Raw genomic sequence first — 16838 nt, forward strand, 5'->3', positions numbered from 1 at the left:
CAACAACCAATATGGCCGCTGAGAGATCGTCAATAAATGTGGCGCAAAGTGCAAGCTATTGGGCGATACGTAGAGGCCTGCGTAGAAAATGACGATCACATTTAACTTCTATTTAGTCAGATTCGGGCATATTTTGAGGAAATACTGCCGTAAAAATGCCACATCCGTACTTAACGAGGGTCATATTGGTTGTGGAATGCCGCAAGGTCATTGGTTATAAGCGAGATTTTTAAATTTCGCGCATACGCACTTTCAATAGACGTACACTTTTTCAAGCGTGTTTCGTAAATTCCCGTATAAGTTGCTGCTTAGACCGGCAGGAAATTTTTTAAAAAACAAATTTGAAGGTAAATTAAATTTATTGTTTTTTAAAATTAGTCTTACATTTCGCAATAATAATAATAATAAGAGCATCTAATATATATTTTTATTCATTAGTACTTATACGTATTACAGATCTTAAAAAAGTAAAAAATTAATTTGTTTAGTAGCAAAATACGAAAACTATGGTTTATCAGTCAAAATTAAATTCGTACTATTTACAAAATATTTACAATTTGACAAATACGAAACGTGAGACGGGATTTATTCGTATCGACGATTTGTTAGTTTCGGTCCGGCGTTGAAGTATGAAATGTCAATTTTTTCTTATGGAGCTGCCAACATTAACGGACAGAAAGTTGCTATTTATTGTAGAAACATCCCCATCCACGACTTCTTAAAAAATGCGTTTAAGGCACAATAAAACTAAAAAAAGCATACAGACACAACTAAAAAAAAATAACTAAACATTTTCGAGGAACACTGTAAAATACATACGTATAGTATTTTTCGCAAATATTATTGGAATGTGGAAAAATAGTTTTATGATAATCGCAATAAGAGTTTTTATTTTTTATCGCGTTAAGCTGTGAGAAAAATTCAATGGACGAAGAAGTAGTGGTTTCGGTCTATCAATAAATTTTTTTAATACAAAATGATCGGAGCAATTGCCCCGAAAAATATTGCCGCGTCTGTAGGTTTAAGACGCGGGAATCGCTTTAAACGTTCGTTACTAATATATCTAGCCCATTCCCTAGTTAAAATATCGATTAGGGAACCAGGTATCTAGCGAAATGGCAATAATTGACGACACTCACGACAGGAAGGACGACATACGTCATCGATACTTGCACAACCCTATAATTCTTAGTTTTTCTGGCGTTTTTATATCGCAGTTCAATCACAGTTACCGGACAGGGCGAAACACACTGGCAGATGGAAACCTGCAAAAAATTTCGCTTCCGATAATAGAGTCTGAGTTTGTGATAACTACACGTATGCTTCGACGCGTCTCCGTTTCAGACCGTTCAAAAACACCTTCCAACTGTGAAGGGTCTTTCCGAATCCCGACCACAGCCAAACGCTCGACGTGATGCCCACGATCATGGTCATCAGATACTTGACCATGAATATTTCGAAACGGGGATACCTTTTTTTCTGGACTCCGCCTGAAATTTAACGGGTCTCAATCAAACGCTTAAAGCTTTGGGGCCGAATCTTTTACTTGATACGGGACACGGAACCGAGTACTTGGGATTGTGGCAGATATCGGACCACCAGGTTCTCATCCACTCGTCGAAATAAGTGTGCTCGTAGAACAAACACGCGATGACTACAAAAAAAAAACGTGTTTTTTTTTTTTTTTTTTTTTTTGCGCCCCTCCGACTTACCGATGAGAGCGGGCAGCGTGTACAGCACCGAGAAAATGCCGATCCGGATCATCAGTTTCTCCAGTTTTTCCGTTTTGGTTCCTTCGTGTTTCATTACGGTCCTGATACGGAACAGGGACACGAAACCGCTAGTGAGGAAAATCGTGCCGAAAATTAAATAGACGACGAGAGGGATCAGAACGAACACCCGCATCGTCTCGACGTTCCAAATTCCCACGTAGCAGACGCCGCTCAAAATATCGCCTGGCAAAAAGCACAATCTTCATGAAACACTGCCAAACATATTCATTTTGCAAAGTTTACATACTTCAGAAGGGTTTACAAATAAAAACGAGCGAATTTTCTGAAAAACAAGTCTGCATTTTAATAAAAACAAAACAGTTACGAAGTGAGGTAAGAAAAACGCGGAATCAACGCATAAAAGTGAAATGATTTTATTTTACAAAGTTTAGAACGGTTTAGAAATTAAAACAAGCGAAATTTCTGAATAACAAGTCAGAATTTCTGAAAAACAAGTCAAAATTTCTAACATATGTAAGATTATAATAGAGATAATAAATAGCTTTATCGCTTCCAAATACAAAAAGAGTTCGACGTGTCAAATTTAAATAATTTCATTTTACAAAGTTTAAAATGGTTGAACTTAACACTCGTAAATCCGAAAACCTATCCGTTTTTGACTTATTTGCATTCAAAAAGTTCAAAGTATATTTTCTGATAATTTTTTAGAAAATTCAGACTTATTTTTGAGAAATTCGGACATTCCTCAAAAATTTGCCTAAATATATACCTATATTTTGTGGGTTTGCAAATGACTTATTTTCAAGATACAGGGTGACATTTTTTTTTTAATATCTTACTTTGTTTCGGAAAAAAATAAATACAAACCATTTAATTGCATGGCTATTTGAATGTATCTTTAGCGATAAGTTGGCCTCTTATCAGTACATCTAAAATTGCTACATTTTAAAGAACCTGTAATTTATTGCCAATATACCGCAATCAATTTCGACATGCGATTAAAATTCGAGAGACGAACGAGTTGCATTTTTAGAAAGCTTGAATAAAAATTAAATTGGTAAAAAGTCAGCGGCGCACTTTTTTTTTGCAAAAGTTAACCCCACATTTTTCCCCGTGCATTTTCTTTTAAGTATGGCACAACAAATTTTTATTTTTTCAAAATAATCTGAACGCCCTGAATAATGAAAAAACTTACCATCGATTTTTGCCGTCGCTAAAATGGTTATTGTTTTAACCCCCGGGATGGCCCATGCGGCCAAATGAAAATACTGAGAGTTCGCCTCGATCGCCTCGTGGCCCCACTTTAAGCCGGCCGCCAGGAACCAGGTCAAAGTCAAAATGACCCACCATATGCTGGAGGCCATGCTGAAGAAGTATAATACCATGAAGAGGATGGTGCAGAGCTCATATTTCGTGCCCTGCGTCACCGTGCTCACCCTGACATTGCCGTGTTTTGACGGAAAAGGCTGCCGACACGAGATCACGTCGCCGGTCAAAAACCCGGCCACGTAAGCACTGGCCACCATCAGGTAACACACAGAGAGGAAAATGATGGGTCGTTCCGGATACCGAAACCGGTCAATGTCAATCAAAAAAGTGAACACTGTAAACAGGCAACTGGCGGAGCACAGGATACCCCATATGCCGATCCACACTTTCGAAAATTGTCGTTCGCTCTCGCTGAAGAACATCATGTGACACGGGGCCCCGCAATTTTTCTCTACTTTATCGGCCACCTTAAAACTGTACTCCAAATCCGCGGGCACCTTAAACTGCTCCGGACATACGAATCCGAAATTTTTGGCGTGATTTGGGGAATTATAACGGGTCAGGACATTTTGGTTCGAAGACACTGTAGAACTCTGCGTCCCGGGCGACAGCGTCGTCTTGTTCTCCCCCACGCACAACGCGTCCGACTCTGTATTATCGGGGTAATTGTCGCAATTTAAATTCTCGGGCCAATCGAACCCGAACTTTTTCATTACATTCTCGCATTGCTTCGCCGATAGACACAGCGACCGGCAAGGCGGCAAAGGATGGTCCAGGATGGTGCAGACAGGCACGAACACGGAACACAGGAATATTTGCAAATCGGCGCTGCAATTAACTTTCACCAGCGGAAAATACTGGTGGACTTCTAATCCCGCGTCCTCCTGCGTCGTGTGCCCCAAAAGGTTCGGCATTATCGTCGTATTATAGCGGATGCCGCTACAAAACGGTATGGTGATCGGCTGGCACTTTTCGTGATGGGGCAGCGGATCGTCGTCCTCGTCCGTGACTTTGGTGGTGTGTTGCAAACAAGTGCCTAAATTACGAGTGAAGACACATAAAAATATCAACGCGATTATCATTTTCGAAAAGAAATGGTCTCCCACGCCCCGTGATTTACAATTTAATCGGATAAAAGCCTCATCGCGTTAACATCATACTCCCGAAACTTATTTATAGAGCAAATAAACCACACATATTAAATTTCTTTAGTAACCATGGAACAAGCGTTAAAAGCACAGTATATTCAATGCATGATGCGAGAAGTGCTGGACCATAGATGGAAGCTTGTGCAGAGTATCGCTGGATATATCCTTCTTTTGGTCCTTGTTCGCCTGGCATTAGATCATAAAGAGCAATGTCCAACTATGGGCCATTGCATCATTTCGTTGAAAAACTCAATATTAAATCCAAAATTATTTATACCGAATTTGCACCGCTTAAAATCAAATTCCAAAAGAAATAAATTGTTTTTCTTTATTTTTAACAGGAAGGCTCTATTTATACAGTGGGTGGAATATAGCCCACATTTCAGTCAAACTGTGAATTGAACAACCAAATTTGACAGTTTAACTCGGTTAAAATGGTAACCTTGCAGTTTACGTCTTTAGCAAAAAGTGTAAGATAGAATTTTATTTTTCATTTAATTGTACTTATATTGTTAATTGGAATAATATTTGCATTAACTTCTCGTTTGCCTCTTATCTTAAATTTGTGCATTGGCGCGCCATCTATGATTCTGCGGCGAAACGTGGCGCCCGTGTCATCTGTCGCCGGCGAACGTCACGGAGAGTACAATGCGCCGTTGACCAATCGCGACGCTCCGTTTAAAAGTTTTCGTAACTGTCAACAACCGTTCGTTTGATTTTCACCATTTTGTGGCCGTCGTCGGAAAAGTTTTGTACCAGTTTGCGTTCGCAGTGCAGTTCGTCCATTGTAACAATGTCCAAAGATGAAGAAATTCACTGCATGCCGGCAATGGTTTACGATCCGTCGACGAAAATTCACTACCAAAGGGGACGATATTTCGGCAAGGTTAGTGGCTCTGTTTTTTTTTTCGACGAAACGCGTCGGAAAAAACTGATTTGTTGTAAAAACGCATCGGGAGTGAGGTACTTGTGAGTAAGACTTTTAAAGGGTGTAATAATGTCTCGGGCTTTGAAAATATTGTACATTTAAGTCGCGCATTACCGGCATAATACTTGTAGGGCGGATTCGCTAAATGCTACGAGATAATCAACATGAAAGATAAAAAGGCGTTCGCCGGCAAAATAGTCTCGAAAACGTTGATGGAGAAACAGAACCAGAAAGAGAAAATGACGCAGGAGATCCACATCCACGCGTCACTGCAGCACAAGAATGTGGTGCAGTTTTACAGTTTTTTCGAGGACAAAGCCAACATTTACATTGTTCTGGAGCTGTGCAAAAAGAGGTCCATGATGGAGCTGCACAAGAGACGCAAAGCGCTGACCGAGCCCGAGACGCGGTTTTACATGCGGCAGATAATAGAAGGGGTGCAGTATCTGCACCATCAGCAGATTATCCACAGGGACCTGAAGCTGGGCAACTTGTTCCTGGATGACGAATTGCACGTGAAAATCGGTGATTTCGGCCTGGCCGCGAAAATCGAGTACGATGGAGAGAGAAAGAAAACGCTATGTGGTACCCCAAATTACATCGCGCCCGAGATTCTCAGCAAGAAGGGCCACTCGTTCGAGGTGGACATCTGGTCGATCGGGTGCATAATGTACACCTTGATGGTGGGTAGGCCGCCCTTTGAAACTTCCAGCCTGAGAGAGACTTACTCGAAGATCAAGAAGTGCGATTACAAGTGAGCTGAGGTTACTTTCGCGTCCCCCCACCCCTCCCGTCGACGAGCGTTTTTCCTTTTAGGATCAACTGCAATATTTCGAGAAGCGCGAAACATATGATCATGATCATGCTGCAGTCGGACCCGGGCAGGCGGCCCAAGATCGAGCAGTTGGGCAAACACGAATTCCTCTACAACGGTTTCTGCCCGCAGGGGTTGCCGGTCAGCTGCCTGACGATGTCGCCCAGGTTCAATCATATCGATCAGGTGCAGCACAGCCCGAGGAGGGGCCCCCTGCTCGAGATCAACGGTAAGGATTGGTTAATCAATTAACCGTCGTCCATTGTTAGTTTTCGATTTCCAGACAACCCGAATATGGTGTCGCCGCAGAAGCACAACTCGATCGCGGCCGGGCTGGCCGGCGTAATGGTCCCCGCCCATCATTTCGACGCCAACCAAAATTTCAAGTCCCTCAGGCAACTGCTGATCCAGGTGAGGAACATTTTTATTTTTCCAGTTTCTTTAATCTTTATTCCAAAAGCACTTGTAATAATTTTCGAGTTGCGTGAAAAACGGTGAAAATGATTATTCCTTGAAAACCCTTCCTCATAAACCTTTAGTCAAAATGAAGTTGGCTTTCGCGCTTGCTTTCAAAATCAGACATAATTTGATTCGCTTCGAGCCGCGCTTGGAACCGAACGCGCCTTAAGTTTTTACCCATTTTTACACATTCGCACTTACTCGCATCTCACGACCTGTACAGGCAAGTCTTAACACTTGCCTGCATGTGTATAGGCCGCTTAACACGTTTTCCAAAATATGAATGTTTATAGTTTTCATTTTGTTATTTCTTTGGGTTTTTTCCAATTTTCCAAAATAAATCTATAATCAAAAGAAGATATTCTTGTACTTTTTCTTCGCGGTATTAAATTCTTGAGCTTAACCGGCCAGCTGTACCCAGAACCATTAAAAAAGAACTGACCTTTATCCTATAAAATCTGATTTTCCTTTGCTTGTGTATGCAAGTCATTAGCGTCAACACAAAAAACATCAGTAGGTGTTTTTTTTATACATAGTTGCTCAATCTACCGGAATTGGTTTTAAAATATTCTTTTTGTATCTACTTTTTTTGTTGAATTTGTTCCGGTTTAGTTAAAAGTCGGGACAGTTTGGATTTCGACTTTTTCTTATTATAATTATTATTTTTTGAATAACATTGATTTTCCCTCTGAGTCTGCGTTGTGTTCGATAGGCTTTTATAAACTTGCTTTTATCAGAAATCGATGTGCATTCGGCTAAATTTTGAGAGCCCAGATAACACTATTTGAACAAAATCCGTCGGAAATCAAAGCGAACGCAGGTTTCTTAACGCAGGATAGTTTCAAATGTATATTAGGGAGCCAGAGTATCGAAACACCTCGCGATACGTACACACACTATTGTGAAGCAACATCGCTTATGCAGATTATGCCTGAATTTACGATGCAGTGCTAAAAAATGTCCCAGCAAAATAGCCTGCCAATTTTGTTGGACACATCATACTTTGCTCGACTGGGGAGCCGATCCTCCTTATGACTCATCATCTGAACTTCCTCACTTCGTTGCATCTTCTGCATTCATAGAGCTAAATTCGGCCAAATCATATGCTTCTTCTTCAGCCCATATAACCGAATCAATTCTACAAGTGCCTAATAGACATGGCAACCTGCACACTTCGCAAGCGCTGCTGGAGAGCTCGAGAAAAGTGTTTTTGGCTTAATAATAGTAATAATAATAATAAAACGTAATAATGGGTCAAAAAAAGATCTACAAAGAAGTGATAGACAGAAATAATGCATAATAAAACAAAATATAAAAAATCAATGAGTTTTCAAGTGTCTAATAGTGTCTAAAACATTAAATAAGTGCTTCTCATGCTGTGAAACGACCAAATTATATAACCGTGCATTTTAGCGGGTGCTAAATGTTTTGTAAAGTTTTTCTTACATAAAAAATTGTTAACGTAAAAAAAATATACACCTAAAACCTCTCTCCAAAAAGTAGCATAAAACATTGTCGATCTCAGTGTGAAATTAATAAATGTGGAATTTTATTAAATTTATGATTTTCTTCATAGAAAAATGCAATCAGCATAATTAATTACAATTAAAACAAAACCAGCGAAAATATATTATTATATACTTGAAACAACATTCCATTCCAATCAGAATTCCGAGCGAAATAATAAAATTTGCTTAATATTGGAAAATTTAGATTTTCCAAAGTTGGCGAAAAAAATGTTACACCTTGGACGCATTTTACGAATTGGCATGTTGAACTACCGTTTCATGTAAATGAGCTGGTTTTTTACAACTTTTTTAAAGTTCGCGACACGAATTGTCGAAGTCTGTTCGTCTGCGACATAAACTTAGATATTGGGAGAGTCATATCAAATCAGTGATTAACGAAATGGACAAGTACTGTTTTACGCTGTGAAAAATGAGAAATTTTGTAAATGTCAGGGAGCTAAAGATACTTAATATGGTTTCATTATATGTTTTGCATTGTGCCAATTGCGTAAGGAAAAGAACTTTATAATATCTGGATCGCATAATAACTTGCGAATTTCGCAGTACTATGAGGTGCAGTTATTTAAATCTAAAAACGAGTAATATATACTCCTTGGAGGGGCTCTTATATTTGATTAAATAAATAAAAAATACTCCACTCTCCCAGGCGATCAAGTCGAAACCGACACTCCACAAGAAGGTCAACGACGAGATGTCGGACCCGGCGGCCCAGCCGACCGTTTGGGTGTCGAAATGGGTCGACTATTCGGACAAATACGGTTTCGGGTATCAGCTTTCCGACGAAAGCGTCGGCGTCATGTTTAACGACACCTCCAGACTCATACTGCTCTCCAACGGGATGTAAGTCGGGTTGTGGGGGCGGGGCGGCGCCCGCGGTCATTGAATTTCTCGTTCTAGCAACGTGCAGTACGTCGACAAGAACGGGTACGAGTCGTATATGACGGTCGCCGACTATCCGAAACAGTACGAGAAAAAGATGAAACTGTTGTCGTACTTCAACCGGTACATGCGCGAGCACCTAATGAAGACGGGGGCGGGCGTCGTGAAGCAGGCGGACTCGATGTCGCGGACGCCCCACCTCCACCAGTGGTGTCGCTCGACGTCGGGCGTCCTCATGCAGCTCAACAGTGGCACCGTGCAGGTGAGAGCGACACGATTGCGCGGTGGGAGTGGGGGAAGAAACTTTAATATAGGATTTTTTATTAGAATACAATAAATTAATTAAAGGATTTTCGACATAACTCTGGAGAACTCTATAAAGTTGCAAGTTATTAAAATTTAGGGGTGGTAAAGATTATTTTAAAGTATACTGGATGGCTTAAAAAACATACTTTTTTTTTAATGCAACACCCTATTCTTAAATGTTTTCAGTTCCTCTTAAAATTCTTCAACTTTTTTATTAATAGTAATACATAATAGTTTTTCCAGTATTTTAATTTTTCTACAAATATACTAATTTTTACAATTGAAAACAAAAATAGGATAGTGTTATTATTTTGATATTTCATATTAGGGTAAAATAAACCGATATATTTGCATCATTTTAAATTGAAAAATCTCGATTTTCTTAAATTCCACGCCATATATATTATAACTACTTCTTTCTATTTTAATAACTAATTATATATCACTTTTGAATGAAAAAAAAAATAAATAAAAAATTTTGGTAGTATACTGGATGGTTTAAAAAACATACTTTTTTTAATGCAACACCCTATTTTTAAATGTTTTCAATTCCTCTTAAAGTTCTTCAACTTTTTTATTAACAGTAATACATTATAGTTTTTGCAGTATTTTAATTTTTCTAAAAATATACTAATTTTCACACTTCAAAACAAAAATAGGATAGTGTTATTATTTTGATATTTCATATTAGGGTAAAATAAACCGATATATTTGCATCATTTTAAATTGAAAAATCTCGATTTTCTTAAATTCCCCGCCATATATATTATAACTATTTCTTTCTATTTTAATAACTAATTATATATCACATTTTTAGACAATGAAAGAAAATAAATAAATAAAAAATTTTGGTAGTATACTGGATGGCTTAAAAAACATACTTTTTTTTAATGCACCCTATTTTTAAATGTTTTCAATTCCTCTTAAAATTCTTCAACTTTTTTATTAATAGTAATACATAATAGTTTTTCCAGTATTTTAATTTTTCTAAAAATATACTAATTTTCACAATTGAAAACAAAAATAGCATAGTGTTATTATTTTGATATTTCATATTAGGGTAAAATAAACCAATATATTTGCATCATTTTAAATTGAAAAATCTCGATTTTCTTAAATTCCACGCCATATATTTTATAACTATTTCTTTCTATTTTAATAACTAATTATATATCACCTTTTTAGACAATGAAAGAAAATAAATAAATAAAAAATTTTGGTAGTATACTGGATGGCTTAAAAAACATACTTTTTTTTAATGCACCCTATTTTTAAATGTTTTCAATTCCTCTTAAAATTCTTCAACTTTTTTATTAATAGTAATACATAATAGTTTTTCCAGTATTTTAATTTTTCTAAAAATATACTAATTTTCACAATTGAAAACCAAAATAGCATAGTGTTATTATTTTGATATTTCATATTAGGGTAAAATAAACCAATATATTTGCATCATTTTAAATTGAAAAATCTCGATTTTCTTAAATTCCACACCATATATTTTATAACTATTTCTTTCTATTTTAATTACTAATTATATATCACCTTTTTAGACAATGAAAGAAAATAAATAAATAAAAAATTTTGGTAGTATACTGGATGGCTTAAAAAACATACTTTTTTTTAATGCACCCTATTTTTAAATGTTTTCAATTCCTCTTAAAATTCTTCAACTTTTTTATTAATAGTAATACATAATAGTTTTTCCAGTATTTTAATTTTTCTAAAAATATAGTAATTTTCACAATTGAAAACAAAAATAGCATAGTATTATTATTTTGATATTTCATATTAGGGTAAAATTAACCAATATATTTGCATCATTTTAAATTGAAAAATCTCGATTTTCTTAAAGTCCACGCCATATATTTTATAACTATTTCTTTCTATTTTAATTACTAATTATATATCACCTTTTTAGACGATGAAAGAAAATAAATAAATAAAAAAATTTGGTAAAATTTTGAACAGGACTTTGTTTCGGCAAACCATTAATTTTAGATTTTTTAAGTGCCACATCTGTTTTCTATTTTCTCGAGAAAAAAAAAACCGTTTTTTCAATTTTTTTCGTTAGATAAACTTTGGCGATCACACGAAGATCATCATGTGCCCCCTGATGCAGGCGGTGACCTTCATCGACGAGGAGCGAAACTTCCGCACCTTCAGGTTTGGCTCGATCGAACAATTGGGCTGCCCCGCGAGTCTGTTCGAAAAAATGCGTTACGCTTACGATAAAATAAACGTCCTCCTAGAGACTGAATAGACTAGTAGCTACGAATTAAGGATCAGGTCAAATTCAACCGCCCTTTTTTTCATATTATTATATTTAGTTTTCTTTTTATATTGAATGTTCTATGTCTCTATTATATGATTTTTGAAAATGTTTCGTTAATTTGAGTCGTCTGGTCCGCTTGGGGTGAAATTAAATCCTCTCGCCCTCGTTTAGTGATCTATAAAATTATTGTAAAATTTTTTGTTATCTCTCGTCCCAGTTCCGTTAAATAAACTTGTACGTATTTTTCGCATTTACGGATGTTTATTTGCCTCCCACCTCTTCGATTATTTTTTTTCTGTGTAACGGAACCCGATAAAATCTGGTACAATGGCAATTTTACTTTAACCTGTATTAACAAAGATTTCTATTCAGTTTATTCAGCCGCTCTGCACGGTCTACAAATCGGTAACACGTCTTAAAAGGTAAAATACATAAGGGACACTGAGCCAAACAAATATTTTCATTGATTTCAAAAAGAATCTTCGTTTGAAATTAAACAGAGGTTAAACTAATTGAAATCGTTTAGGTTATGTCCCGAAATGAGACCCGTTTTACGAGTTTTACAAACTAAAATAAAATTTGAACTTTATATGCAGAGAGCCCCCGCCAGATACCGACAACATAGAAAATTATGAAGCGGCATGTGACAGTGAATGCGTTGATGACCTTCTTTGTATCAAAGTTTAAGCGTGGTTCTAAGCTATGCGAATTGCTTTTGCTTGGCCAAATTAGAAAAAAAAGAAGAAGGTTGACAAATTCGTTTTTCTGGGACCGAGGATGACACGTTTTTTGAGTGCAAGTAACGTAGAAACGTAGAAATATTTGGTGCCCGTTATTTGGTTTATTTTATCTTTTTTTTTTTTCGGTACAACAGCGAAGGAGTGAACACTACCTGAGTATTGTTGTGCAAATCTTTAGGCATCGGCCCTAATTTTTATTGTTTTCTGTTATTTGGTGAGTCCATTTAACGCATCCAGTTATATATCAGTTTTTGTGGCTGGTAGTTTCCTCCTCTTGGCCCTCTAACCTCAACCATGGGGGACTCTTCGGGGGGCGAGGGCCCCCCGACGGTTAGTGCAGCACAAGAAAATGACAGTTTATCCAATGATTCTCAAAATCGTCCGTTGAACGCCATTATTTGTAACATTTTGCCACCGGATTGCAAAAAAACTGCTGAAGATATTTCCAGGCTCCAGTATTTTGATGTGCCCTCAGGTGAAGAGTTGTCAAAGTTATCGGCAGAGATCCAGATTATCAAGAATCAGTTCGAGCAAGACGCTGAAATCCTGCGGGAAGTTGCCAAAATCTCCGCAAACATAAGAAGGACAGTAAATCGGAAAACAAAATATGAAATCACCGACCAGGGGCCTTTTATGGTGATTCTGGAGGGGATTACAAGTAAGGTGGGGACTCTTCATCGTATGAACTTTGGGAAGTTACTTCAAGCGCAGAAAGTTCAAGGTATATTGAAAATTTCTAGAAAAGGAGCCAATAAAATCGGTTTGGAGTTTAACACCTCTGAGTCTGCAAATAAATTTTTATCTAATGAAACATATTCGACAGCTGGTGGGTATAATAAGTATATACCTCAAAGACTAGTCACTTGCCGAGGGTTGGTGAGGGACATTGGTGACTTAATTGATGAGGATGATTTTTACTCTGAGGCAGAAGCCAAGGTTAACATCGGAAGATCGCTAAAGCGCGTTAAGATTGTTAATGTTCGCAGACTAACTAAAAGGGTCAAATGCCCAGGTGTTCTGCCTGGCACTTTTGGTTTCAAGACAGTTCCATCTAATGATTATATAATAACATTTGACGGTAAAACTCTCCCAGAATCAATCAGTATCTATAAAAATGAGTGTTCAATCGAAAAATATGTTAGTCCTGTTGTCTTATGTATGAATTGTTGCAGGTTTGGTCATTGGAAAAACCAATGTAAAAGCAAGGGTAGATGTAGTTTCTGCGCTGGAGATCATCCAGTATTTCATTGTGAACTGAAAGAACAGTTTTATAAGAAGAAACCATGCCCGACAGACCACTTAAATTATGAAGGTAAATGCAGCCTGGGTAATTGCGAAATATCTCCAAAGCCAACTTGCATCCATTGTAAAGGCTCTCATCAGGCCACTGATAGATCATGTCCGGAAATGGACAGACAGAAGAAAATCAATGAGGCTATGGCATGGTACAACTTATCCTTTTTTGAAGCGGCCAAACTCTTTCCAAGAGGCCCCAAATCAAGTGAGTTTAATCGCTCTAATGAAAATTTCCCTCCTATTCATAACACGGTTGCCCCCGTCTCTCAGCCTTCCCCTAGATCTGCTTCTAAAACTTATTCTGTCATAGCAAAAAAGCGTAAGTCCCCCCAAATAGAATCAGGGTATGATAGGGACGCCCACAGGGATTGTCTCGTGCCGCCGTTGACTAGGCAGAAGTTGAATCACACTAGCAAAAGTCAATCTTCTCCCTCATATTTAAATGATTTATCGTCAGAGTCCGAGATGGACACTGCTTCTCCAGGGGTTTCCTCCTCTGGTGAATTTTGGTATCGGTTTGAAAATTTAAAGAAAAAAGTCTTGTCCAATATACCCAGTAAAAGTGCTTACCATGAAATTGAGAGTCTTTTTGACTCCCTGCCTCCTCCCGGAGGATGCAGGTTTTAATTTATTAATGTTCCCAGATCGACAGTCAAATCTTTCTGTTAAAATTAGTAATTTCTCAATTATTCACTGGAACACTTGCGGTATTAGAAGTAATCGTGATAGTATTATTAGACTTATTCGTGACTTTGGTCCGGATATAGTCATGATTAATGAATCTTTTTTACTCCCACATATCAAGTTTTCCTTGTCTGGTTTCTCCTTTGTCAGGGACGATCGTATGGATGGGTATGGAGGGATTATTGTTTTTTTACGCTCTAACATCGGGTATAATGTTTTAGATGTGTCAGATATCCCCAGGTCAGATAGATGTCAGGTTATAGTGTTGGAGATGGACAGCCTTTTTCTAGTTTCGATGTATAATCCTCCTGACCTTCCTATGTCTCGTTTGTTCTTAGATACTTTGGTTGATAGACTTAGGTCAAAACCCGTTTTTTTTGCTGGTGATGTAAATTCTCATAATGAAGAGTGGGGCTCTACAATTAAAAGCTATGTCGGTCTGGCTAACGGCTCTTTACTATCAGACTTTATTAACGATAACAACTTCTTTATTTTTAATGACGGGTCTGCCACCCGATTTACAGGGAATGAATCCCGTTCTGTCCCCGATTTGGTATTTGGTTCACACAAATTGGCTCATGTTGTTGATTTCCGGGTGTTATTCGACAGAGGGTTTAGCGATCATTTTCCGATATTGTGTCATATTCGGTGTAAACCGGACAGTTCACATCATCCTGCTCAAGCGTATCTCCTGAAGTACAATGTTTCTAAGGCAGAGTGGGACAAATTCTCTGAATTGATTAGTATTGGTTTAAGCAACCCCCTTATTACGTCATACGACCAGTTCTATAAGGTAGTCATGGACGCGGCTGATGCTTCCATACCCCTTCATAAGAGCGGGCGTAAATGTGGACTTCCTTGGTGGGATCACGAGTGCTCGTTAATGATCGCTAAAAAGAGAGAGGCTTTTAGAAATTATAAAATTTCCCCTACTCTAGAGAATTATGTTAATGTAAAAAGAACTCGGGCCAGTTGTAGAAAATTTCTTAGGGAAAAGAAAAGGGCGGGATTTAAAAAATTTTGCCAGAGTTTATCTCCCAATGAGAGTGCTAGGTATGTATGGAAATGTGTGAAAAAATTTTCAAAGGCTATTAACCGGGCTAATTGTCACCTCCCACTTAACTTTTCAGTACCGGCGGAATTGTTGGACTCCTTAGTGGGTCATGCCGATGGTGTCGTTGAGGAGACAAGTTTAGAGGGGGACAACCACACTGCAGTTTCTCCCTTGTTCACTCTTGATGAGTTTATCGCTGTAGTTAGAAGTCGTAAAAACACATGCCCCGGCTTGGATAGAGTTTCTTTTGAGTTAATAAAGCATCTACCAATAGAGGGAGCCGTGTTCTTAGTGAATTTTTACAACAAATTATTGAGAAATGAGTGCAGTATACCTGATAGTTGGAAGACGCAGCTGGTTGTTCCAATATTAAAGCCGTTTAGGGATCCTTAGTTCTTATAGGCCGATTAATTTGTCATCTACATTCGGTAAAGTGCTGGAGTCAATATTAAAGTGCCGAGTAGAGTGGTTTCTTGAACATCACAGATTGCTATCAGAATCTCAAACCGGCTTTAGGCGCGGTAAGTCCGTTATGGATAATGTTTCCATCATAACAAGTCATATTTTGTGTGCTCAGAGCAAAAGTGTTCCTACTGTTATGGTTGCATTGGATATTGTGGGTGCGTATGATAATGTTAACATCCCCACGCTAATAAAAGAGATGGATAAGCAGGGTATACCTAGGGATGCTATAGGGATAATCAATCGACTTCTCCTCAATAGGAACCTATTTGTTAAGGATGCTGTTGGGCACCTTTTGGTCGGACCTAGATCAACCAGTAAGGGGGTCCCTCAGGGATCTCCCTTAGCGCCTCTTTTATTCAATATATACGTAAATTCAATTAAGTTAGTAATTCCTCATAGGGTTTCTATTTTCCAGTATGCGGATGATATTGTTCTTCTATGTAGCGATGTCAATGTCCTCTTTGCTATAGACTTGATGAATAAAGCCTTGGTGGCAGTGGCTGATTGGATGCATAGGTTTAACTTGCAGCTTAGTCCGCAAAAGTCGTCTGCTATTTTATTCTCTAGATCTGCTTTGGTTGGACTTCCCGACTTGGTAATTAATAGTGTATATATTCCCTGGAAAAATGAAATTAGGTACCTGGGAGTTACATTTGATGCTAAGCTTACGTGGGTTCCACAGGTTGGCAGAATGATTCACAAGGCAGCTAGTGGAATTAATATTATGAGATTTCTATCCAGGACATGGTGGGGAGCCCACCCGTCTACTCTTCTGATATTTTATAAAGCTTTTGTGCGTTCCCATCTTGACTATGGTTCTATGGTACTGGGGTGATGTGGGAAAAAAACCCTGTCTGGTCTGGATAGGATTCAATATCAGGCTTTAAGAGTGACATTGGGTATGATGAAATCAACTCCAATTAATATTTTATTGGGAGAGGCTTGTGAAACAAGTTTGGAGGTGAGGAGGATTATGTTGGCTTCTAAGTTTTTGGTCAAGTCCCTTAGAATCAGAAATAATCCTAGTTTCTTAGCTACCCAACGATTATATATTGCCTATCAAGAAAATCATAACTTTTTTAGAAGGAAGGCGAATTTACCCTTAGTTGAGGCATTTGACTACACCGCCACATATCATAATATTATCGATAGTGGAGACGTTCTAGCGTGTTTTAATAAGGAGCTGGCCCCTCAGCTTACGCCTATTAATTTTGTTGATTCCAAAATTGAGAAAGGGGTGGGTCTAAATGAAACTGAGT

The 16838-nt window shown here is 38.0% G+C and overlaps 3 protein-coding genes across 3 annotated transcripts; 2 read left to right on the forward strand and 1 right to left on the reverse strand.

Moving 5' to 3' along the window:
- Nucleotides 1-351: 351 nt before the first annotated feature.
- Nucleotides 352-4225, reverse strand: LOC132696299 (frizzled-2). Its single transcript, XM_060661045.1, has 4 exons — nucleotides 2929-4225; nucleotides 1713-1955; nucleotides 1547-1654; nucleotides 352-1490 (listed from the first exon to the last, which is right to left on the reverse strand). Exons 1-4 carry the CDS (start codon nucleotides 4082-4084, stop codon nucleotides 1312-1314), a joined length of 1686 nt encoding a protein of 561 aa, XP_060517028.1. The 5' UTR covers nucleotides 4085-4225; the 3' UTR covers nucleotides 352-1311.
- A 626-nt stretch (nucleotides 4226-4851) lies between these two features.
- On the forward strand, nucleotides 4852-11613 carry LOC132696545 (serine/threonine-protein kinase polo). Its single transcript, XM_060661432.1, has 7 exons — nucleotides 4852-5036; nucleotides 5210-5832; nucleotides 5895-6121; nucleotides 6176-6303; nucleotides 8527-8720; nucleotides 8778-9021; nucleotides 11140-11613. Exons 1-7 carry the CDS (start codon nucleotides 4944-4946, stop codon nucleotides 11326-11328), a joined length of 1698 nt encoding a protein of 565 aa, XP_060517415.1. The 5' UTR covers nucleotides 4852-4943; the 3' UTR covers nucleotides 11329-11613.
- A 520-nt stretch (nucleotides 11614-12133) lies between these two features.
- LOC132696224 (uncharacterized) lies at nucleotides 12134-14496 on the forward strand. The gene is made up of 2 exons (XM_060660939.1): nucleotides 12134-12152; nucleotides 12215-14496. The coding sequence occupies exon 2, from the start codon at nucleotides 12375-12377 to the stop codon at nucleotides 14001-14003; it is 1629 nt and encodes a 542-aa protein (XP_060516922.1). The 5' UTR covers nucleotides 12134-12152; nucleotides 12215-12374; the 3' UTR covers nucleotides 14004-14496.
- Nucleotides 14497-16838: the final 2342 nt, after the last annotated feature.

Source organism: Cylas formicarius, unplaced genomic scaffold (assembly GCF_029955315.1).
Source record: "Cylas formicarius isolate icCylForm1 unplaced genomic scaffold, icCylForm1.1 PGA_scaffold_1__22_contigs__length_36826433, whole genome shotgun sequence".
NCBI classification, from domain to species: Eukaryota; Metazoa; Arthropoda; class Insecta; order Coleoptera; family Brentidae; genus Cylas; species Cylas formicarius.

Bases quoted from the DNA above. Each gene is read 5' to 3' on its own strand.
- LOC132696299 (XM_060661045.1), bottom strand. From the start codon at position 4,084: ATGATAATCGCGTTGATATTTTTATGTGTCTTCACTCGTAATTTAGGC. The intron at 1,956-2,928 runs GTAAGTTTTTTC...GCTTTTTGCCAG, and splicing joins AGCGACGGCAAAAATCGATG to GCGATATTTTGAGCGGCGTC. The intron at 1,491-1,546 runs GTAAAAGATTCG...GTTAAATTTCAG, and splicing joins GGTTCCGTGTCCCGTATCAA to GCGGAGTCCAGAAAAAAAGG.
- LOC132696545 (XM_060661432.1), top strand. From the start codon at position 4,944: ATGTCCAAAGATGAAGAAATTCACTGCATGCCGGCAATGGTTTACGAT. The intron at 5,037-5,209 runs GTTAGTGGCTCT...TAATACTTGTAG, and splicing joins GGGGACGATATTTCGGCAAG to GGCGGATTCGCTAAATGCTA. The intron at 8,721-8,777 runs GTAAGTCGGGTT...TTCTCGTTCTAG, and splicing joins ATACTGCTCTCCAACGGGAT to CAACGTGCAGTACGTCGACA.
- LOC132696224 (XM_060660939.1), top strand. From the start codon at position 12,375: ATGGGGGACTCTTCGGGGGGCGAGGGCCCCCCGACGGTTAGTGCAGCA.